At 36.5% G+C, this 24,703-nt stretch overlaps 1 protein-coding gene across 1 annotated transcript in view; it reads left to right on the forward strand.

The window, feature by feature from the left end:
• LOC140241248 (potassium channel subfamily T member 2-like) overlaps positions 1-24,703 on the forward strand; it is a 282,715-nt gene that overhangs the window by 213,831 nt on the left and 44,181 nt on the right. Inside the window, exons 2-6 of the mRNA XM_072320999.1 lie at positions 3,723-3,802; positions 4,725-4,824; positions 9,784-9,834; positions 11,504-11,535; positions 22,519-22,528. Coding sequence (XP_072177100.1) covers positions 3,723-3,802; positions 4,725-4,824; positions 9,784-9,834; positions 11,504-11,535; positions 22,519-22,528 — 273 coding nt within the window. The remainder of the gene's footprint in view (positions 1-3,722; positions 3,803-4,724; positions 4,825-9,783; positions 9,835-11,503; positions 11,536-22,518; positions 22,529-24,703) is intronic.

The following is a 24,703-nucleotide window of genomic DNA, read 5'->3' on the forward strand; positions in this document are numbered from 1 at the left end:
ATACCCCTTCAACACAGTCCCCAGGCAAGCCGCACAATTTTGTTTTGTTTGTTTTATTTCATGTACACATGCATTCATTATATAACTTGTATCACAATGCTCTATAAATGGAGCTACAAAATAATTGTAGAATCCCTCTATCATGATGATGAAATGATTGTTGTAACCTTAGCTGCTCTTTCAGTATACAATCATTCAGTAAAAGCCTCTAAACCTGTTAATTTTTTAGGTTAATCCTTTTGTTTTACTACATACAGCTGGAATTCTTACTTCCAAAACACCAAAAATTAACATCATCTGGACTCGTACTACTTCACACAAATTCTTCCATTCTTACCGGAAACTAAATTAGATTTCGTTCGGTGCTGTTCAGTTACAGGTTTAGGCCTATTATAGTGTTCATTCCTGGGACAATTATTTGTACCTACTCAAGTCCAGTCTGAGCTGTGGGCAATGTTTCTTTTCTCTTTCTGTCTTTGAAAATAACTGAAATAGATATTTTACTGTATAATATAAAGTCCAGTAATACCAGGCTTTTTCCTACATTAGTTTTTGTTTCTTTTTTAATTCATTGACTTTTTGATATATTGACTTTTTTATATTCACATTTTAGTCAGCAATGATAATTTAGCTTCACACATTAAACCCTTTTCTCCCTTCAAAGAACATGCTGTCAACTCTTTTGTTTTTCTTTTTATGCCATGTTGAGTGCTTTTAAAGACTTTACATGTGGTACTTTTTGAGTTGTAAACAGTCATCAATTCTGTTATAACAGATAAAGAGGGGGAAAGAACTAAATTATCTGTATCGGCGAGTATTGTGAAATCAATATCAAGGAATAAGTATATTTATTTTTTAGACACAAAGCTATGCTCAAACATAGTTGCCACATTCAGTGCATAGTGCAGACAACAACTTTTGGGTGCATTTTGATTTTGTGACTCTTGGCCTCTTGCAAGATTCACGAAATATTTATGTGTGCTAAAATTGTGGTTTAACAATGTTACTTTTTAGAGATATAATGATTTAACACTCATGAGTAGTTAGAGGTGTAGTTGTTATTGTTTCTTAGTGATCGTTACCTTTTATATTAAGTTGAGGGTCCTGTCATTGACTAAGTTCTCCCTGCAATTGCTAAATTTATTGAAATACCTTTCTGGTCGTGCTGTTCCCTCAATCCCGTCACAGAGATTGGGATAAATGTAAGTAGTAAACACCCTTACTAATTGTACCGTCAGACCAAAACGAAAGCAAAAACAAAGCAAACAATCTTTTCTCAATCAAGAAACAGCATAAAGTCACAAAATGCTGTTTATATTTTGTTGAATCATTTTCAGCTAGAGGCAACATAAATGTAACGTGATATACATGACAACCCTGTTTCACTGCCACCTGTATTGTATTGTTTTTTCCTGGGAATCTGTTATTTTTCCATTTATAATGAGCTTCAGTTCTTTACCTGTTGAAGACTATCCCCAAGAATTCTTGGACTGGGGTAAATGGAAAAGTGAGTGTTATAGGAAAATCAGTCCATCTTCAGTGGGTTAAAGATGCCCATCCTGTGGTGCATGAATTGCTGCAAAAGAATGTGCAAATTTGTGATGGAGTGTTCAGTGGCTGTAAAAATAAACCTGAGGGAATAAAGTTCTCAATATGAGGTCTATCATTTTATTAAGGCAGTTGTGTTTCTTAACACATTTTGATTTTTTTTTCTTATGCTCGTTAAGATTGTGAATTATATATTTTGATATAGATACTTCATGGTTAATTATACCACAAACAAACTCAGCATAACATGTTTGGACACAAATCATATTATATATATATATGTATATATATATATATATATATATATATATATATATATATATATATATATATATATATATATATATATGTACATATATGTATGTATGTGCATGCTGCCTTTAAGAATTTCCACAGGAATCAAAGAAAGCTTTCTATTTTCAGTGCAAAATAGGGAAATGGTTCAAGCAGTCTGGCATCAGTTAATGCAGTATAGATCAGCATCAACCTTCTTTCATCACATTGCAGTTTGTTTCTTCATGTCTCAACATGAATGTTTTCTTCTTTTTTTTCTTTTGTGTTTATTTTCCTCGAAAGGGAGAAACGTTTCAATCATAAATTACCAACCTTAACATCAATCTTGTATACTGCTTTGAAAGATTGCGTCTCTCCCTACTTAATGTAAAGTGGTGGAAATTAAGCTGCAAAGTCCTCAAATGAGAAGGTTTTCAAGTCTTGTTTTCTCAAGTTCCCTCACCACTTTTCCCACCACCATCAAAATTAACAGCAACAACAACAACAGCAACTACAAAGCAGAGAACTCCTCGGGCCTGTTTTAATGGGAGCTTTCAAGACTAATGCCTCAAAGTGTAGCTTTAGGGAAGAGAGATGCAAAATTCAGTGCGGAATCTTTCTCCAATATACGTGTTGATTTTTTTTTTTTCCATCTTGGTCGTGTTCTGGGTAAAGTGATGCCACCCTCTGCAGTAGCATCCTTATTCATCCTTCAAGATTATGCAGAGTAGAAATTGACGTAATTGGAATTGACACGGCATATCTTCTGTCAGGTGCAGAAATGGTGTTGACCCCCGTTGACTTTTATAAAACACCTCGGAGCTGGGGAGAATTTTGTGGAGAAAAGCATTCTCCTGATAGTTTATCATGCTTTAGTGAGATGGATCACTGTGTTTTATGCTGTTTTCCTCTTACTGTCATTAAGCAGAATACAGGAAAGAGATATCCAGCTCACTTTGTAATTTTTGTTTTTATTTGTTGTCATTATCATGTAGAAGTAACCATGGAAATTAAGCACTCAAGGAGCGGTACGTGTAGATTCTGCCAGAATCAGTCAAAATTGAGACCTTTCAGACAATTTAGCTGCAAGATTTGTTGTTCTGTTCCATTGCAAATGAAGCAAGTGATATTTCAACTACAACTTGCAAAGCATACTCACCCAAATTCAAGAGAAGAAATTATCATGTGGTTTGGGTGTTTTCCTTCTTTCTTTCTTTTTTTTTTTGTCTTAGAGGGAGAGGGAGAGGGTTGCCAACAGTCAAGTTTTTAGTTCTGTGCTTGTAGTATCTTTTGGTGTGAAAAGTCAAAACTTTAGAATATTAAAGAAATATTCCATATGTCTGTCTCTTTCCACTTCAAAAATTACCATGCAGTGGTATTTACAACAATTTTTTATTGTTGTTGTTGTTGGGAGAAAGACGAAAGTGGCGCAAATCCTTTTGATGCCACTCAATTATGGAAAAAATGTTTAACAGTCAAGCCATTTGTCTCTTGGTGTGAAATAAAATTCATTGTCTCATTTGAAGGCTGTACATGAGTTTACCATGGAAATAGGTATACTATTGGGTCTCATATATTATATATCACATATAATAGGAGTGGGTTTGAAAAAGCTTGAAATAAGAGAGTGGGGGGATGGGGGGGGGGTATTACCAGGTATGTACAAGATGCTGTTAAGGGTGTATTTACACAATTCACTCAACCACTGGCATATATTCAGGTTTTACATGTACATTGCTCTCAAAAGATATGAGTTATGTTCATTGTAGTAATGACCATTGCCCAATGCACTCATGAATGTAGCTGTGTTCATTTGAGTGGCACAATTCTTTAAAGACGTACATGTAAATCAGAATAGCAACTTATTCACTGTTTCATTCTGTGTCCATTCTCTTTACCAGAGTGCGGGTAGAATTCTTTGTAGATGAGAAATCGTTCAAGGAGCGTCTGCAGTTATACTTCATCAAGAACCAGAGATCCAGTAAGTTTCAGTCATCTGTGTACATTTATTAGCATTATTGTCAATGATGTTATCAACATTGATATAATCATTAGTTTCCATAAGCATTGTCACATACAAAGACAGATAACATGTGGAAAAACAAAGTCAAGTTTATAATCTGCATTATATAACATTTTATTGTGTGTAATCAACAGAGCAAGTACAAGATATTGTTGTGCACACTGTGTTATAGCTGAAGGTTAGAGCAAGTCTATAAAGTGAAACACAAAAGAGATTGTCAGGATCTAAATTGCAAACATTTTGGATGGACTTAAAAATGTTTCAAACTTTGTTCTGTGATTTTCAATCATTAGCTTTATCCTGATTTCATGACAATGAATCACATATTTAGTCTAAATATTGCAAAAAATATGCAAAGATCACTGCTTTTCAGCAAAGACACAGTGGAGAGTAAGTGCATGCTGTTTGATGAATGTAGCCAGTCACATTACCCAATTCACACCTAAAAAAATAGAAGCAATCATGTCGCAATGATCCGAGGCCAGACTCCTGCAGTATCTCTGCTTCTTATAACCAATTCACACTTCATTCATAAAATTCTTATATCCACCTGACCATGGCACTACCTCCTTAAGTTGCCCATTCATCACAATAAGCCATACATCACACTCATTTTTGTGTTTAATTAGGATTTTTGTTCAGCAGTATGTAAAACTTACAAGCAGTTTGGCAATTCATTATTTAAAGAGTCAACATTTCATGCACTGATTCAATTTAGTAAAATGCATTGATGTCCAGCTCCCTTATAGCAAATTCCATTTTAGTTGTCTCTTCATGACCATGTCAGAAAAGTGTAATTTACAATAAATTCACCAAGACTGAACCATATTTTTTTAATGTGAATTGTGCTGTCATCTATTGCATCTCTACTTCACTACAGGCTTGCGCATCCGCCTCTTCAACTTTTCCATCAAATTGCTGTCATGCCTCCTCTATGTCATCCGGGCCAACATGGACTTGCAGCCACGCACTGCCACATGGTAAGCAAACACTTCCCGACTGTACAAACTTGTATCTGTGGAGAACAGTTTGCATCAATATCAATATTTTGAAATATGACAACCCCCACTTTCAAACCATGTGATAACAAATGCCACTTTGATAACATTTGATAGTTGAATTAAAACAAAATATTCTTATCATTCCTATTACCTTTTTCTTAATGTTGTAATTTACCCTTCTAATGTGCTCTAATTGGTAAGGTTTTGCACCTAAAACTGTTGTCTTGAGGAGGAGTTGAATGTTTCATATAAAATTGTTTCTCAGAGAAACTGGATGCTAAGAAAAAATCTGTATTTTTTTTCATGGAACATAATTTGGTTTACCTGTCAGCATTATACATTTGATGTATAAGGGAAGAATTTAAGGCTATGATAGTTATATTTATTGTGATTTTTCACATTTGATTTTGTGGAAAAAACACTACTCGTTTTATTCTTATTACAGTTGTCAGTTGTACTTAAAAAATGATTTCATGTTATCATCACACTAGATCCAAAAAAGGTCAACTCATATAAAAATGTAAATTTGGTTATTTAGTACCTTATGCTTTGTTTTGATAGTATGTTCTTTATCCATGTGCTCAATTCACTAGAAAATGTACACACATTTTTTTTTTGAGCAAATCTGTACAACAGACATCTATAGCTGTGATACTTCTGCCTGTGAATCTAGATTTGTGGAAAAATCCACATAACTATGAGAGTACTATGTAACCCTTGTACTTGCAGCATTTGTAGCGATAGCTTTCACAGTTATTTCAGAAATGGCTGTCCCACATAATGTTTGTGCATTCAGCAGTTATGTGGAGTGTTTGGGCTTTTTTTGTTGGTTTGAAGAGGAAATATTTTCCTTGAGCATTTCAGAATATGACTTGTATTACAAGAATTACATCGGTGCACCTTTGTACTCACTTTCGCTCCTCTGTTTTCAGTTTTAATGAGAAAGCCAGAAATGCCCTTCTCACTGTAGAAAATTATTATGACATGAACTGTGGTGACAAAGGATTCTCAGTGAATTAGAAAAGAAAAGCAGAATAAAGGGGTACAGATGGGAATACAAAACACAACAGATAAATGAAAATCTGAAGAAAATTATATTTTCTGCTTGAATGATCAGTGCACTATTAAATGTGTTGCTCTAGATGTTTTTGGAAAATCTTATTTCTAACATGCATGTATGATACACATCATGTCCAAGCTGGCTTTGATAACTGCTAGTGTTTACCACCTGAATATCAACCAAGTCATCTCCCATTCAAAATACCCTTTTCCCCACTCTAGGGTTTGCAAGTCTCTTCCAAAGTGCCTCAAAAGATAATTTGATACAATTTCAAGATGCATGAGTGGCCATGGACTTGTCATGCCTAATTTGGGTTAGGAAAGAGAATGATTAGATGTCGTCCATGATGGCAGGTTTCCTGTTGTGACGAGGAAACCGCCTCTCCATTTGAAAATTTCCCTACTTGAGTGCTGTGGTTAACCCAATAATAGAAGCACATGCAGTTTGATGAATGTGATGATCTCAGAGCTGTCTCCTTTTGTTTGTGAAAGAAGCAAGGCTTACCTGCTATTGGGCAGTACTCGTAATTATGCATTTGCAAACATATTTATCACTTGGTATTACTTACACAGTTAATGTGGCTGAAAAGCCTTTTCCAAGTCAATTCTAAGCCCTCGATGAAAATATCTCTTGTATTTTCTTGTCTTTCTTTGTTCATCACAGCAATTGAAAAGTACAATGAATAAAGAATGGGTCAAATTCATATTCAATATTAAGGTTTATTCATTATAGGGTTTCAAATTCATCTGTGCTGTGGATTGTAGAACATTGAAAGAGGAAGATACTTAATCTGAAGTTATTTTTCAGAAATATAGACCCTTTAACAGCCTCAGTGTAATTAGTTGTCGCATCTTCATCACAGAAAACTCTGTGGTGAGATCTCGCAATTGTGTGTGCCCTTTTTAGAGTGCCTCTAGCCTTTTTTTGACCCTTTCAAGATTAGCTCCGATATACTTGGGAAGGTTTGTATGAGAAATGCATGCCAAAGCAAAATCACTTCACCTTAAAAAAGAAAAAGAAAAAAGGGAGTGGATAAGAGTGGTTAACGTTTAGGAGTGTTTCTAGCCCCTTTTACAATGGCTTTAGCTACACAGAAATATGAGACCTAGTGAAAGGTCAACCTCTTTTTACATAAAGTGTTGCTTTAAACTTTCATGGCCACATTCTCAATATGCCAATTATGTTCATCAAGAGTTCAACAATGATAATGATATGGGATAGGCCAAAACTGCATCTGACTCATGATGATGGTGCTAATTTGATGAGTCAAAATTCTAGTTCTTCACTGAAATATCTCCCCTTCCCCAACCTTCCCTGAAAATGTCTCAGAGACACACTGCATTCAACCTCACCGCCATTGGTGCTGTGGAGGGAGTTGTCAACAGATTTCAAGAACGTTTTCATTCCGGTGGGAGGATTTGAGGGGTATTGCGAGCCATGACGGTGGAATAGCAGATGGGGCGCGTGTTCCGTAGGAGAAAACAGGATGCGATCAGATTGCACAATGCAAATTGATTCCGCTCGTAGCTGGAAATTGCAAAATTGGGCGGCCGTTCCCACGGGAGAACGAGTATAAAAGCCATCATATTCTCTTTCCTGCCCCATTTTTCCCCTCTACTTCCATCCATCCCATCCTCCCGTCCTTCTCAGGGTTTGTCTTTCTTTCTTTCTTTCTTTCTTGTTGTTGTTGTTGTTGTTTTTCATCATGCATGCACACACACACACACACACAGACATACACATACACAGAAGAACACATTTTCTCTCTCTCAATCCATCTCTTTCTCTTCTGACTTTTAACTTCTCTTTCTCTCTCTTTCTGACTTCGCCTGTAATCCTCCGTAAGGAACAGCAATCATCGCCAGCTTACTGGTCTAACCCATCATCCCCATTCTTTCTCTCTTTCTGCACTGCCTTTTAGTATTGCTGTCAAATGATGAATGATAAAGAGGTACATTACCTGTTTTAATGAGTCGTGTACATGGAATTGAGCCAAAATGTTGTTTTAAATGAACATTTTTACAAAATGGAAAAAAAAGATGGGACTAAAGTGCTATTAATCTTTTATTGTGGCTAATAACATGAATTGTTCATTTTCAAATGTTAAAAGACACTGATCAAATAATATGTGCTCCCATATTCTTTGCCCTGTCAAAAAAAAAAAGAAAAAAAAATTAAATTGATTGACAAATGAGACTTCTGCTGTTTGGACAATTTTTAAATTTGCCCTCTCTGTATCTGCACACACATATCATAAGTGCCATGGTATTATTTGCTATTGTGAGAGGATTGGTAAAACTGTCCAATAGCTCCAGCTGAATTGGTTTCATCGTCACGGTGATCATCTGTAGCAATACATCATACATGGGGAGATGCAGGGAAATAAGATGGAGCAGAATTTCATGGAGTAGCAATCTAAGGCAATAATGATAATAATAATAATAATAATAAAAAAAAAAAAACTCTTAGGGGTTCGTTCCAACAATCCATCATTTACAGAGCCCAAAGAGAAAAAAAGAAGAAAAAATTGCTCTAAAAGCAAACAACAATAAACCTTGACCTGGTGACATAACTTGGTTTAAAGGAAAAACAAGACACAACCTAGAAAAATGCAATAAAGTCGCTTTCAATCTCACTAAGTAGAGACCAGAAAAATGTCATTTCTCCTCAGATATATATTTCTCTGACCAAAGAGACCGCATGCCCCCAAAGGTCATTTTCTTTTCCCCCATTGTTTATGGTCCAATATCCAAGGATTTGATCACATTTGTGTTCAATTTACCTGCTGATGTTTTCTCATTTCAGGCTATGTAGGTAGACTTTCTATGCAAGTTGAAATGTTTTGGTTTTCTTCATAATCTTCTTAAGATGCTAGAAAGTGCCGAAATATAGCATGCAACTTTAGTCCTCTATACACCATTATTCTATAAAATTTGCACAATTAACATTCCCTATCTCTGTATGTATGTATTGGTATGTATGTATGTATGTATAGTATATGTTATAGTGAAAACGGTGTAGGTGTATTCCCCAATTCAAGAGCCAGTGAAGATCCCAGGTGGGGACTGTTTTCTATTTTGTTTTTCTTTTGTTTTTTCTTCTGTTTTTAAAATGAAAAACAGTTGCCACAGGTGCCATGGCTGGATTGATAGGATGCCTGTAGCGTTGATCTGCTCATTTACAAACAGATGATGCATGTCATCAGTTACTGGTGCAAATCCTCTTCCGCAGAAACCATGCCTATTTACCAGGTCATCTTCTTCTGTTATAGCCATATATCACAGAGCTTGAGAGAAAAAAAAAAACAAAGTGCAGCAGTGTTCAGAGGAACAATCCAAAGTTCATTGGATCAGTTATTAGTTAACCCATTAGTAACTGAACCATCCAAAACCACCTGTCAAATTACTCCCTAAAACGTTCAAAAACGCCTGTCCATTTTTTGATAGTTTTATGCTATACTATTTTTGTTTTCGTATAGAATATATAATCACATAATTTGAGAGAAGCCAAATGTCAACCAAAACATGTCAGAATTATTCTGTGATACACAAGTCTTTTGGTAAAACCTTAATAGGCTTTCAAGTAAATATAACTTATAATAGACAAAAAATAAACATGCAGCGATATCTGTTTTGCATAATTCAGAAAGTTGTCAAAATAAGAGTAATATTACTCTACCTTCTAGGGAACAATAGGTCATTAGGTACACAATCTTCAGTTGCTGAAGGGTACTTAATCAAATGTGTGGCATGGCTGCAGAAACATTTATAGGCAGTTATTTCTAAGACTGGAGATTACAAATATTAACAGATCACATCAAAAGCATGTAATGATTTGAGATTCTGATATTTTCCCCACATTTCTTGCTTATTTTACAGCTTCGGCTGCACTCCTCGCATTCAACCGAACCAGACATCAGATGACACATGGTGAGTAATGATTCCATGCATCTTGTCAAAGTCCATTTTAGCATCATTAATTCAGATAGATGTTTCCATGCTGTCACACCTTCAAACATTTCTACTCTTCCAGCCCTTGCAACTTCTTCGAGCTTCATACATCAGAATTTCTATTGGTTGTGTTATTGTTGTTGTATAATTATCAGTTATGATGATTGTAAATAATTGTTTGATTCTTTTTCGATGTTAACCCCACAACTGCTGTGTAACAACTCATGACTTTTTTTATACTTCTGTAATTTAATAAATTAGTCACATGTAATTTATTAATCGTATTATGTAATTTCATTTTTTCCATATCAGATTTTGTTTGATAAAAATAATGAGAAATGCAATTAGTGATGGTAAGACTAATCAAATAAAATATAACTTTAACTCTTTATGTGCCACGTTCGCACGTCCGACTCAGTCGACGGCGTGCCAACTTCGCATATTCTGCTCAACACACAAAGCCACTTTAATAAACCGATCGATAAATCGCTAATCCCGCGGTACAATGAAAGCGTCTCTCGGGCTATTGTTCCTCTCACATACGGCTATACATTCTATGTGGTGATTGACTATCAAGCAGTGTTCCCAATTAGATTTGCGTGTACATTCTAAGTCTCTGTCACGGTTTTCTGTGCAAAAGTCATGCCTTTACAGTAATGTAGCAACTGGTCAATCCAAAGAAAAATTGAAAATAGATTTGTCATACAATTTATATCGAAGCAAAGTTTGGCATTCATCTTTAACTTACTGCTCACTGTTATGTCCACCTTAACAGAAATTTGTAGAAGTTATGCCAAATTGGAAAAAACCGAAATCTTTCTCAAAGCATGACTACCTTTGTGTTTTGGAATAACGTGGCACACAGGGGGTTTCCACCATGGCACATAAAGAGTTAATTAGAATGATTAATATATTCAAGATAAACTGATGTTTCCTAATGGACTGAAACTTCATGACAAAATAGAATTCTTGTGATATTTAGTAATTTTTTTTTTTTTTTGCAAGATGAATACATATTCCATTGCAAAGAGCAATTGCCTTTTAGCAGTGCAATGTACCATAATCTAGAGGGGAGGATTTCACCAGGGAAGGCTATTAATGTTAAAATTGATCATTAAATCAAAGTAATTGCAGGCTACCAAGGCAACAGCCTAAATGCTCACAGCCACTATAAATCCAAAGCTACTGTCATAATGACTGCAGATACTATAACTGGTATTACAATGTAATTGTAGTATTTGTGGTAAGATACCAACAAATTCCATGCCTTGTGACAAACTGTAAATTGTTTCATGATATTAAAGGTCCAGTTTACCATTGGTAGCAGTGATTTCAACAACAAAAAAAAAATCAAGATATCACATTAGATGCATATGTTTAGGTCGGTTGTATCACAGAACATCCTACTATGTAAGAATTTTGAAATAAAACTTTTTCTCTTATTTTTTTTTCTATCCCTAACTACAATTTCTCAGATCTATTTTGAAGCACTGATGCTGGATATTTATTATGTCTCTGCCACAAAGTAGTGCCAGAGGCATTATGTCATCTGCAAATGGTAGATGATGCCTTTAACCGTATGCAATTAATTCATCAACACTTCCATGATTTCATTTTTTTGTGTGTGTGTGTGTGTGTGTCCCTGCAGTTCATCTCCATCACCAACGGAGGAATCGACTGGTAAGATGAATATCTTTTTAATCTTATTAATCTCAGTGAAAGATTGAAATAAGCACATTCCTTATTAGATAAGGCGTGATTGTCTCTCCCTTTAATCAAGTTAGATGTAAGACAAGCCCAGTGTTGCCTCTAGGGATGTAGCACACGTGAAAAGCACATACAATTACCTGATGTTGGGAATTGGATGAATTTCATGTCACTCAATACTGGAAGGAGTATAGTGTTATCAGTGTGTGCTGCAGATGAATGAAAGAAATAAACCTGAACAATTTTGTGGTGTTCATGTTACATTATGTTTCAGCTGAGATGCCAGAAGGAAGGAGAATATTAGATGTTGTTTTTCCCGACCCCCCCCCCCCCAACCCAACACACACACACACCTACACCTACCTGGTCTAATTGGTCAGTGCTCTGAAAATAATCATGCTGTATGCAATTCATATTAAACTTCAACAGTGAAACTCTATACAAAATCAGAATTTCCCAAATATAATTCTTTTTGAAGTTTTGATTACAGTGAACAGTCTTTGCAATCCTCAGTATAGAGTGAATATGCAACAAAAGAGAGGCAGTATTTGCCATCTGAAATAAAAACAAAGATCTTTAAAATATTCTTTATGAAAGTTACAAATTCTTTAAAACTGGTAGTCAGGTTTGTTTGAGCATGTGTCCTTCGATTCAGTGTATCAAATGTGTTTAGTGTGGTACAAATAGCCTCTTTCATCACCAGCGCCTTTCTCAAAATTTCTTGCATTTTGGGCATTTTCATTTGGTACTATGTTTACGAAATTCTGACATGGTATTGAATATTAAGATATCATAATGATGGAGGCACATATGGAATGATTACAATGATTGCACAATAAGCTATCACTTTCAGCTAAAACAACAAAAACCTCAGTCTGACACTCAAAGCCTCCAAATCCTTTTTAAAAGGCAAACTTTTTCAGTGAGATAACAGATTGGTAAAGTGGTAGAGATAAAGAATACAGCATGCCATAACAATATAAATTACTTCTGTATTATAATGTAGCATTCTAGATGTATTTCTTTTTTATTCTTCTTTATCACATGTTTATCTTTAGGTTGTGTGTAAATCATGAAAATATTTCCCTGAATTGTTTGCGTACTTACACTGGATTTTACCTCTTAAATCATTGTACTGAAATGTCCTTGTGTATCGCCCTTCAGATCAATTATTTTATTTGTGGGAGCATGTGTCTTGACCAATTTTCTCATTAGTTTTTTTCATGTGGCGGAGGAAGCTTGATCTGTGCAATGTCAAGATTTCACTTAGGGGGGGGGGGGGTGTAAAATCCATGCATTCCATATTATGCGCCAGGGGCCTCATAAATCCTGGCTGAAATGCAATGTATTTTTTGTGCTATGATTTCCCAGCCAGTTAGATTGCAATTGTGAACAGTCATATACCGCTCAATCTGTGACTGTTATTGCTCTCCTTCTGGACAGGCGACCAGTTGTTTATTGTCATTTACGAGTACGTGGTCAAACACATCAATCTTAGACAAAGTGCACAGGCAGATACTCTGCATGCTTGTGCAGGGATGTGTACACCAAACAAATTTTGCTCTTGGCTGAGGCTGAGGAAAGTGTTTGGGGGAAGGGAGTGGGAGGGTATAGGAGTCAAGGGGACTTAATCTGCTTTCAGTCTTGTGTGCCAACCTGGATTATGTATTCGAGATCCCCCGTGATCTCTTTATTTGTGTGAAGATAAGAATATGTCAATAATGATGAGAGATTGCCTGCAGGCTATTGTCTAGCATGTTGAGTCAATAGGATAAACTCATTTTGCAAATCTAATGTATACCGGTGGGGCCCCCTAAAGTTTTGAAAGAGATGTAGTTCAGAGATGTTTCCTACGTTAGAACCAACTCAAATGGGAATATGTTATTCCATTTAATATTGTTTTACAGAGGAATATGGTCATTGCAATGTCATCAAGCATTAAAATTATGATTAATCATGACACACCTTTAGAGATGGTTAAGCTACCACGTTTCAGAGCTAACAATTCTTTTTGCATCCATTCAGCAATAGCAGTCATTTCTAAGTGTACAAAAGAAACATTTCAGAAGGCTACTGATGTGACCATAACAGATTGAACATTTAATTGTGAAATATTCCACATTGATATCTAATTCCATCTGTTCTGTCCTTTGGTTTCAAAGTACTTTTACAATGTCCTATACTGTGGATACATGGTAAACATGCTAGTGAATCTTCATTTCTTTGCATTTTAATAGCATACTACAGTTTCTGCAGTTGTTAACACTTCCATCACTTTCTCCATATAGAGGTCTGTTTAAGGTTAAGTTCAATGACTATGCCTGCAAGGCAAGGGGTATGGTCATAGAAAATGATATTTCGCAGGGTGAAATTAGGTCATAAGTAGAGATGCAGTGGTACTTGAGGGTATTTACAAAGGGACAACATCCACAGGGAACAGCTGAGTGCATATTGCATGACAGTGTAAATAGCCAGGAGTGGTACCATTGATCCTTGCCCTTCCCCCTTCTGTGATGTTTATTTCATTTTCCAAAGGAATGTGACATATGTCTTTTTGCCGTCCACTGCTTTGCTGCATTTGATAGCAGAGTCTTCCTCTGTGACAGTTGTGGACTGAATAATGTGACAGTGAAAAATGACACCAAGCCTGTTGAGACACTGTGAATAAGAATGCTAGAACATTTCTAACCCTGGATGGTCTCAAATGTCAAGCGTCTGGAATTACCTGAACCCTGGATGCTTGACATGCGAGGCCTGACATGTATTGATTCTAAAGGCACCGCATTGACTGCATAGGAATAATTGATAGAAACAGAGTTGTCTCTTTGTAGCACTATACAAGTGTGTCACTTTTTTGCACCCTGTTGGCACTTTGGAAAGAGAGGGATAGAGCTGAGCAGTAGTCCATTATCTCGAAAGACTCAGTGCTTTACTTGAGGAACATAGTGTAGAAAAGGAGTGCATCATTGTACTGTTTGAAATATCCCATTGTCCATAAGTACTATAAGGTGGAACAAAAAAGAGTAAAATAAAAGAAGGAAAATATGTTTAACATATTGCCCACCTGTGGAAAATCTTCCGCTCTGGTATTCACGTTTCATGACACAACATTTACAGTGAGAGTCTTTGACTGTCAGATCCTGAATCCTTAACATAGTGGAAGGAGTCTGTAATTACGTGTAAGCAATTTTAGAGCTGTTTTCAGATTGTCTACACATACATGTATGTCAGCATATAAGAATATAGTATGTAGGGTGTATGCCTGAATATTTTGCACAATACAATGTACCTCTACAGTCTAGATAACAGATATTAGATGTGTTTACACTTATTTTTATAAAGGAATTATGTCCACTTTGATGGATAGTTGAGACTGTGCTTGAGTGCATCTCCGTGGCCTTTCTTGAATGTGGTCATCTTAATGAGATGTGAACACACTGTATGTCAGAAGTATATTCTTTAAAGGGATCGTACAGTTTTGGTTGAGACTTAACTTCAGGTTTTTATCATTTTTGGGTGAGATAGTGAGAAACCTGTAATGAAATATGAAAGAGCATGTAATTCCAACAGGGATTCAATGTTTATTTGATGAAAATTGTGTTTTTTGTTTTTTTTTAATGGCCGAGATATCCAGAAAAAGAGCTATTCTAATAAAGTGTGGGACCCACATTTTATTACGATTGTTTTGTTTTGCTTTTTTTGGATGTTTCAGTCATTCTGAACCCGATTTTCATCAACTAAACTTTGAATTCCTCTTAAAATGGTATGCTCTTTACTATTTCATAAGTGTTTTCTTGGTATCTCGCAAAAAAAGTTAAAGCCCAATTTTCATCTCCACCAATACCGTACCATCCCTTTAAGTATATTCTCTAATATTCTCTATTATATTCTCTGAAAAGTGAACACACCACATTCCAGAATAAACATTGAAAATTTCCTGAGGTAAATGTATCATATGGACGTAGTCTGCAATATGGTCATCTTTCTGAGATGTAAACATACCATATTCTAGAACATAATACTTTGAATCACGTTTAGTATGTGTTTAAGGTGAATTTTGGAATTATAGAGTGATCTTATTGAGATGTGAAGGTATACCAAATGCTAGACTAAAACAATCAGACACAACTTGGTAAAGTGTGTAGCTATAAAAGTGATTGTTTGCAATATAATCATCTTTCTAAGATGTGAACATACCCAATTTAAGAATGCACCCTATGAGAAATGGTACACTGTGGAAAGTACTTTATTGTAGGTGTATTATAGAACATAGTATGTTTCCATCTTCTACTGGTAGAGGGATGAGATCCCACTGTGTGATCACTGTGCTACAAGTATAAATTGCAACATTTGCCCCCCTACGGTTATGAGCTTCCCATGCTTGAATGCTCACAGTCGATTGCTAGCTGAACTGTCAGACCTGTCTAGTAGATGGCTCATATTGTTCGTCATTGTCCATCATGACTAATTCACTTCCAGTCCATTACTCATGGGTGGAAAGGCAAATCTGATATTATTATATTAGTGCCATCTTGGTAGCTATTCTAAATTACATCATTTTCTTTTTATAAAATGCCATGAATTTTCCCTGTACGATGACAAATTGTGTCATAATTGCATCTGTTTATTACTAAATGAATTTTTTTCTCAGTTGTGTGTGTACATTTATATATATGCATCTATATGTGTATATATATTTACAAGATGCACTATATACACATAAACATACACACATTTCACATACAGTTGTATGTGTGTGTGTAAGACTTATTATCACATAAACCCCATGAAGTCACTGAACACAGATTTTCTGACTTCAGTTATTTCCCAATTTTCCAGAAATTTAAGTTCACGAGTAATGTGTAACTGCTCCACTTTCCCTAGAACAACCTACCATAATAATTGTAGTAAAATTGCCCACCAGACTAGCCCCCTTTGAGAAAACCATCTTTGAAGCTGCTCTCTACCTCAGTACATGTACACGTGTTGGTTGACTATACTATGATGAGGTATGAAAAAACAACATGCCATTTGATACCAAATAGCATAACAACATACTTTAGAGACACAAAAATAAAAATCCTGTCAGTTTTGTAGACATTTGTAATCTTTGACAATCAGACAGGTGCTACTTTTTAACTTTCTGTTTTGACAAGAACACATATCTAATGTTGTATTCTGCCAATAAATTTGTTTCATAATCCATGTCACCACAATTCTTCCATACACTAGAAATCCACAGCTTTAGTGGGATAACATGGCGCTGAGTCTAATTTGTATACACTTGAGATATGTATCCATATACAGTCTGTATATAATTCTACTTCAGGTCTCAAGAGTATTCTTCCTTTTGACTACTGATTGCATCTGATACTTGCTGAGAGAGATCATTTTGCACTTTCTTTACAGATGGTACTGATGGAATTACACCGGACTGAATAGAATGCTGTTACAATATTTCCTTTGGGAGTTTCTACCTTTAACGAAAGTGAATTATTACGCACGAGTCCCTTTATTTCTTCAAATGCAGTGTATACTTCTTTTCATTCTATTCATTCCTCTTCTCTTTTCATCAAGGACTCCTAATTTGATTTGCCGTTCATCTGCAATGTCAGTGTCCTTCGGTTGAAAACACATCTCTCTCTCTATTTGCTGTTGAACACAGACGGCTTTAGATTTCTTTTAGGTTGAATGGATTATAGGTCCGAGGATCCTCCTTTCTTGCCAGCTGCAAGTTGCAATTAAATGTTTTCGATTTATAAGCAGTCGAGATAGATCTCTTCACGATAATGTCCTTGAACATCTAAGGAAGCAAGTAGCTGGAAGATAATGGACACATTCTTAACCCTTCCTGCGCCAGGGACTTTGGACTTCGTGTATGACACTATGCAGTTTTCTGTGCCCATTGACACTGAAAACCCACAAAAGATTGAAATCTAAAAGTTGTAAGGGATTAAAGGAAAGTCTGTTCTGTTTTGGTGATAGTATTCCTCATTTCTCCGTAGAATAATCTTCTTTCTCTCCATCTTACAACTGAATCAGGAGTTTTTGACGTACAATTTTTTCTCTCTTTTTTTAGCAATACTAATCTCTGGTCTAGATGTTTTATGTGTCATTCTTTGTCATTTTTCCACCATGCTTTTTTGGTCAAGTTCTGTCCAATATTGGTCATTTACCTGATTAATTGTATTCTATTGAGGATAAAAGATTCAAACTCTGCTGTTGGATGTGATAGGAATTTGAGTCAAAACTCTATTATTTTGCCAACATCTCACAGCAACATCTTTCTATTGTACAAAAGAAGGGCTGTTTCATGGCTAGAGTTATATCACTATCTCCAAAGAAAGAGTGCACCCTGTACTGATATGGGGGCGGGGGGGGGGGGGGGGGGGAGGAAGATTAAGATATATAATGTGTGCAAAATTGCATTTACTTGATCAAGAAATTTGAGCTTTACTTAAACTGCATGGTCTCGTGTGGGTTCATTGGCTGCACTTGCCTGTTTTTTCTTCATTTTGTTTTGAACTGCCGCACTGATAATCCAATTCTAGAATTTGTAATTCTAATATTTTTTCTTCAATCTCCCTGAAAGCCCTCGTCAAAGTATCGGATGGCATATCAATCGGCATACTATTGGACGTCTTCTTCGGAGATTTGTGCCACTTTCAGAATAAATGTGGAGAAGGGATTCATGCTGATGCAGGTTTCCTTGTCATGTATCAGAAACTGCTGTAATGTGTGGCACAGTTTGGTTAGATTAGTTGTGAGGTTGTCAGCCCTTCTTTCCACCCTTCTGAATTGTTCATCCATAACTAATTACAGTGCATGTCTCAATGAGTAAGGCTCATGTAAGGCTCTGGTTAATGCTGCAGGTGATCATCTGTAGTGGAGTTATCAAAACAGTGAATGAGTTCCTTTTGGGGGAGGGGGAGTGTTTTATTCACTTGCATTTTGCATGCTTGTGATACCCCACATTGGATTGGACTCACCCTTGTGTATTGATCATGACCTGCCCCCAGATAAGACCTTTATATTATATTATGTCCTGTGTGGTGAAAACAAAAACAAAAACAAAAAATATGTAGAGATTAATGAATACTCATTTAACCTATTGAGGATGAGTCCCTAATATACTAGGGCAAGCATCTAAGGCAGATGTGTGTTGTACCAAAATCATCCCGTCCTTAACGGGATAAGCACACTTCATTTTGTACTATTTAAGGAACTGAACTGAGTGCCTCTCATATATATCAGGTAGCACAACCACCAAGCTACTCTCCTTTAAGTGGTCAGTGAAATTTACTTTATTCTGTTTTGCAAGACCTAAGCATCTTTCTTAAAAGTTCACTAACCCCTGATGAAGTCGCAAGAAAAGTTCAATATGTTTGGAATCTCTTCAATAATGGGTACCCTGTCCTTGATTTTATGTGGTCCAGCGGTGAAGCAGTCGAGATGATGGCATCTTGAGTGCCGACAGGCATCATTGCTCTCACTCAATCATGTTTGCGGTGAGTATGGACAATGTCGTTATGTGATGCAGCCACGGAGCTGCAAAATGGGAATTGCGGGTCGTGCCGCAAGAGTACACGAAGAAGATCAAAAAGTGATGCATGTTTCCTTTTAGCAAGTGTCATGCATTTTGCATTGCCTACAGAAGCAATTTTGAATACTAGTCCATGTGATGTGAAAATATATTGAATTTTCATTATGCTTTTTATCGTTGAACACATGTGACATCACAGGCTGTAGTAGTCTTTTCATCAAGCAGTGACTAAGCAGAAACCTCAAAATTCATAACTTTTAAACAGATTGTCCGATTTTCCTCAAACTGCTGCTGATATGTGCTATCGATATTGCTGCATTCACTCAATCCACATGTCTATGAAGGTGTACTAGTTGTCCTTTAAGGATGGTGCTGCCTGGAATATTGTTTGCATCATGAATGTAAGAGTAAGATTTGAAGAAATGTCAGTCAGATACCATTACTAAAAATGATGCTCTTATTGCAGGGCCTCACACTAACCCATTTTTTCTGCTGGTCTGACCTGTCTGTCTGACCAGTAGGTATGCAGTTTTTCCCATTTTTTACTGATCTATACCTGACATATTTACTGGTCTGTCAGTGATTTTTGCTGGTCAGGGACCGTCGGACCAGTGCCATTGTGCAGCTTTGCTTATTGGCAGTAAGAGAAAAGTTAAAGCTTCAATGTCAAAGTGGGCCATAACTTTATAGTTTGGTCAATCTGTAATTAAGGACAATATACAAAAAATAATACCTACGTGTATGTTTGCACAACTACATGTATTAACTCATTGAAGACAACTCCCAAGAATACTTGGGCAGATGTCTATGGGAAATGCATTTTAGAGCAAAAGTCAGTCCGTCCTCAATGGGTTAAAAAGTACTTGGATCTACATAGGTCCTCCAGAAGGCATAGAAAACAGTATATATGCATTAAGCATATTTTAGCATCAGTGTAAAGAAATATACATTCTTTTTCATTAAACAGCAATGATTTGTGGAAGTTCTTTTAAATGATTATAATTTCCACTCTACCACACAGCTTTTCCAGAAGCTGCCATTGTGTCCTGCATCATTTTGAATTATTTAAACCAGTGTTCATGCACATATGTTTCGGAAAACTTGCACTGTAAGTGGAAAAAAAAATCTATGACTTTACAGATTTATAATGTAGTCTAGTTCTGTACTCCTACTCTTTCAGACAAAATGTCGTTTCAGTGATACAACTTGGCATTTATAATGATTATGACATTTAAAAGTCAGCGAACTCTAGAAGTGCACCGCTACTTTATTGAGCTTAATCAGTATAAAGCAGAATATTTCCTGGAATACACATTGATGATTACTTATGTATGCAACAGGAGTATGAAATACACTGTTCAGGTGGATTTTTTGGGGGGTCCATTTTTAGCATCCAGGTATTCTTGCCAGATAATAGGTAATCCAGAAAGAAATCTGATAACAAGGAAACAATTCATATTTACCCAACCAAGGCTTTTTTCACAGGATCAAACCAGATATGTCATAACAACCAAATGGCTCAAAATCAGATTATAAATATTTCCCCCTGAGCAAGTAGGCCCCTGGGATAAAGACTATTGATTGTTTGAATCTAGGCGGGAGTCCCCACAGGGGAAGGAGCTGTGTTATTGACCTACTATTGATTCAAGTTGTATGGGAGAATGATTGCCCTACATTTTACTTCTAGCGTGCATCGGAAGTTTTCAAGACTGTGGTGTCAGGAATGAAATGAATCTATTTCCTTGAAATATCATGTTATTTCGAAGGTGAAATGCTGTTTGTTATCTAGTTGTATGATGTGGTAGATAGGTCGAGGATCAGAATTTGGATGTTGATGTGGAAAAGGATAAAAGAAGTGTTGTTATTGTGTGTAATTATTGGTCTTTCCTTTATGAGTGGACGATAGATAAAGAAATGAGAAAATAACACACAGATTAGCCAGCGTCACATGATCACTTGAGCAAACTGCTTATGGGCCTCATCACTAATATCAGGGATAAGAATGTGGTCATGATTGTTTGTGACTCAAATTTTTATATATTTTTTTTTTTTGGGGGGGGGAGGGGGGCAGAATCTAGGTTTTTGTTTTTTTGTTTGTTTGTTTTCTGGTCATCCAACATCATCACAGTCATCTAATTTCAAATGATGAAACAGTGATTTATTTTCTCACTGCCTGCAAGGCATTGCAAGTCCAGAATCCTTAAATATGATATGTCATCATAAATGGAATGTTATTCAAAATCACTCTCCAACATTCAGAAGACATGAATTATGCAGACAAGACCTGTTACTGTAAAACACAATATTTTTTGCGCCATGAAATTTTCGCGAATCGGAGCCGGTAGCCTTTTTCGCAGCATGAAATTTTCGCGAGTTGCCTCTAACATTCAATGCGTACAGTGTAGACAAGAACTTTTGTGTGCATTCTAATTTTGTGAACCTTGGCTCGCAAAATTCGTGAAATTAAAATGCACACAAACATTCCTTGTTTTACAGTGATATTGTAATCCACTCTTTCTGATTCTATAGATGAATCCGACGTCAGAGGACTGTAACTTATACTGTAGCGGCCATAATTGGGGGTTTTCAAAGAAGAACAAAAGCACTTTCAATGGGTAATGCAATGAGTCCCACATACGGGGGTTGTAAAGGTCATTGCAGACCTTCTCTCGAAATGGATTTGCAACAGACGTATTCAAAACCTAGATAGGGCTTCGTGACAACTGTGTTATACTGTATGTGCCATATATTTCGCGAGTCTAAATTTTCACGAATCAGGAATTCCCGACGAGTGGTCAAATTCGCGATCGTGGAGTCCTGCACTGAACGGAGAAATGTACACACATACGTCACATGCACATAAGGAACAGTGTCAATATTTTCGCGTGTCTTTAATTTCGTGATTAGCACCTGACTCGCAAAATTTGCAAAAAATAATAACCTCGCGAAATATTTGGCGTATACAGTAAATGAACGAAACAGGTGAAGGCACATTCTTTTCAGCAATATTAAATAAAAGCTATTCATGCAGCACTGGCATGTAAATTACTAGTACCACCTCCTGCATGGCTGTTTTCAACTGCTCTTCTTGAAGACTATTCCATGTTTTGCAAAGTGTGTGGTTGGAGAGGTCATTGCAGACTAGTACTAACTGTGATAACTGGCTTATTTGTCTATCCCAATGTCTCATGACACTCTTGCCCTCGCTTTGGAATGCAATCTTTCATTGAGCTGTGCCATCTTGGCTTGTACATGCCATTGGTATTTAAAGACATCATACAGTCTGGAGTGGAGACTAGAGAGGCAGACTTGTTGGAGACATGCTGAGCTGAGTGTCTGGACGGGAAACATGCAACATGCGACTTGTAGTTACACGAGCACCCTGATTATAGAAATTAGAACCGTGCAAGGAGCAATCGAATGGCTAGCTAGAAATTTCCCTTGGCAATCTCAGAGATTATGAAAAGAATATATATTGGGTGCTGTTGCAGCAAATTTAAAGTAACATATTGCTAGTCGCAGTTCAGTTACCCTGTAGAGTTCATGCATGAAAAACACTTACATGGTCTGGAATAGTATGCATGATTTTCATCAGTGTATAAGGACAGTATTTCCAGATTAAACAAAGTAGTATCATAATATCTTAAAAATAGGAAGCATAGTTCTACTTTAAAAATCACATATAGCAAATGGATTTTATTTTTCACTTGAATATTGTCCCAGCTACAGGATTTAAACATTATCTATCAGCCATTCACCTATGAGACTAACATATGTGACCCACTACAACAAAAGGATCCTAAAGTCGCTGACGGGTGAGCCGAGAAAATCGAGTTTGAAGTCAGATCACCAAAATCTGTCAAGACGTTCGGATTTCTGTTTTAACATAATTTCGTAGTCTAATGTATCTTCTATCATCTGCCAAAATTTCGAAGCTGAATGATCAAAGGAAAGGCCTGAAAATAGCATTTCTCTGGGCCATGCTTGGCTCACCCGTTAGCGACTTTAGGATCCTTTTGTTGTAGCGGGTCACATATGTAGAAATGCTGTATCAGAACTCATTTCATTTTGTCTTCGTATAACCGCTGCTGTTGCAGTCACGCATATTGATTTGAGCAAGATATCAATCATGACAGTTAGGCCTACATCTAATTCCCTGGTGTACACCAGAAAGCATGATGGCAATAGCAATAGGATTTTTACTATTTCATTTCTCAGACAGCAAGGAAAAGGCTGTAAGCAAAATATATCAGGCAGATAATGACTGCTACTGATGAGTTATGACTTGATGGTTCGAGGACGTGATGTGACGATGTCATCGGGGGATTCAGCAAAGATTGTTTTCATTCCAGTTTATGCATTGTAGACGTATTCAGGATTGTGCTGAAGGCTGCAAGGACATTCAGACTGTCAGAAAATTCTTTTCTTCTCGTAGTTACAGTTCTAGCATGCATTTCAGGGTCTGTATTGGCTGCATATTCAATCTGTGGTAACTCTCAAACTGCAAGAAAGTTCCTTTCTTAAATCACAGTTCTAACATGCATTCCAGTCACGTTTTAATTCCTATGAGCCACTTATCAGCCATCAAGTTTCTTACGTAAGTACGTCCTGCTACAGATGACACTACATGCAATTTGCTGGATCACAAACATTCATATTTTGGACAGTGTGTTAAATGCTTTGTTGTTTTCTCTGCCAATTAGCTCTCAAAGCTCACACAGACTTTATTAAACATGACAGACATTTTTTTTTTTCAGACACCATAGCAGAAGTACATAATTATGCATGATGAAAACTTCACTCAAAGCTCCCCAGATGCCTTAACAGAGGGGAAAGGGCAATGCATACCAGGAATTTAAATCTGGAAAGCCCTTCAGACTACAACTTTAAAAATACCAAACATGATGATGAGTACATATTTGTGATAAACACAATTCTGATTAGCTTTCAGACCTTCAAATACACCTCAATTAGTATGAAACGTATTTCTGAGAACAGTTACTAAAGAAATGATTTTCATATTTCTTCAAAATGTGGCAAGCTGTAAAGCTTAAAAGCTCAATGATGCTTTGGTGTATTTGTCTCACATGAGTTTGGTTCATTTTGCATTTGAGACATCAAAGCAATTTGTTTTTACTCTTCTTATATATAGTGATAGATAAGAAACTTATGAAATATAATTTGGGTTGTCGCTACTGGCTGCAACAATTTCTGCACTGCATTAATGAACTGACTTGGCTAAAAGTCAGCAAGAAATCCTCAACGACACACAGCAGACGAGATGTCGCCCCTGTTTTTGCTGGAGGAACTCCTACTGTCGATTTTCCCGCTCAGTTGGGATGAAGCCTTGTGATGAGAGGAAGGAGAGTGGTGCCCGCTCCCTTCAACAGATCCTTTCATCCCATTCAATCCCTTAACCACTTCTGATGAAGATGCATGAGAAATGATGGAATCCAGGCAACTGTGAGCCATACTTTCCCTCGAGCTCCCTGTATACTCACAAAATCAAATTTCACTGCAAGAGGAAGACAGTTCCGGAGGTTTGTGTATGTTACATGCGATGCCTGTCTGGAAAAAAAAGAAAAAGTGATTGCTTCA

The sequence above is a fragment of the Diadema setosum genome, chromosome 17 (genome assembly GCF_964275005.1).
Source record: "Diadema setosum chromosome 17, eeDiaSeto1, whole genome shotgun sequence".
In the NCBI taxonomy this organism is placed as follows: domain Eukaryota; kingdom Metazoa; phylum Echinodermata; class Echinoidea; order Diadematoida; family Diadematidae; genus Diadema; species Diadema setosum.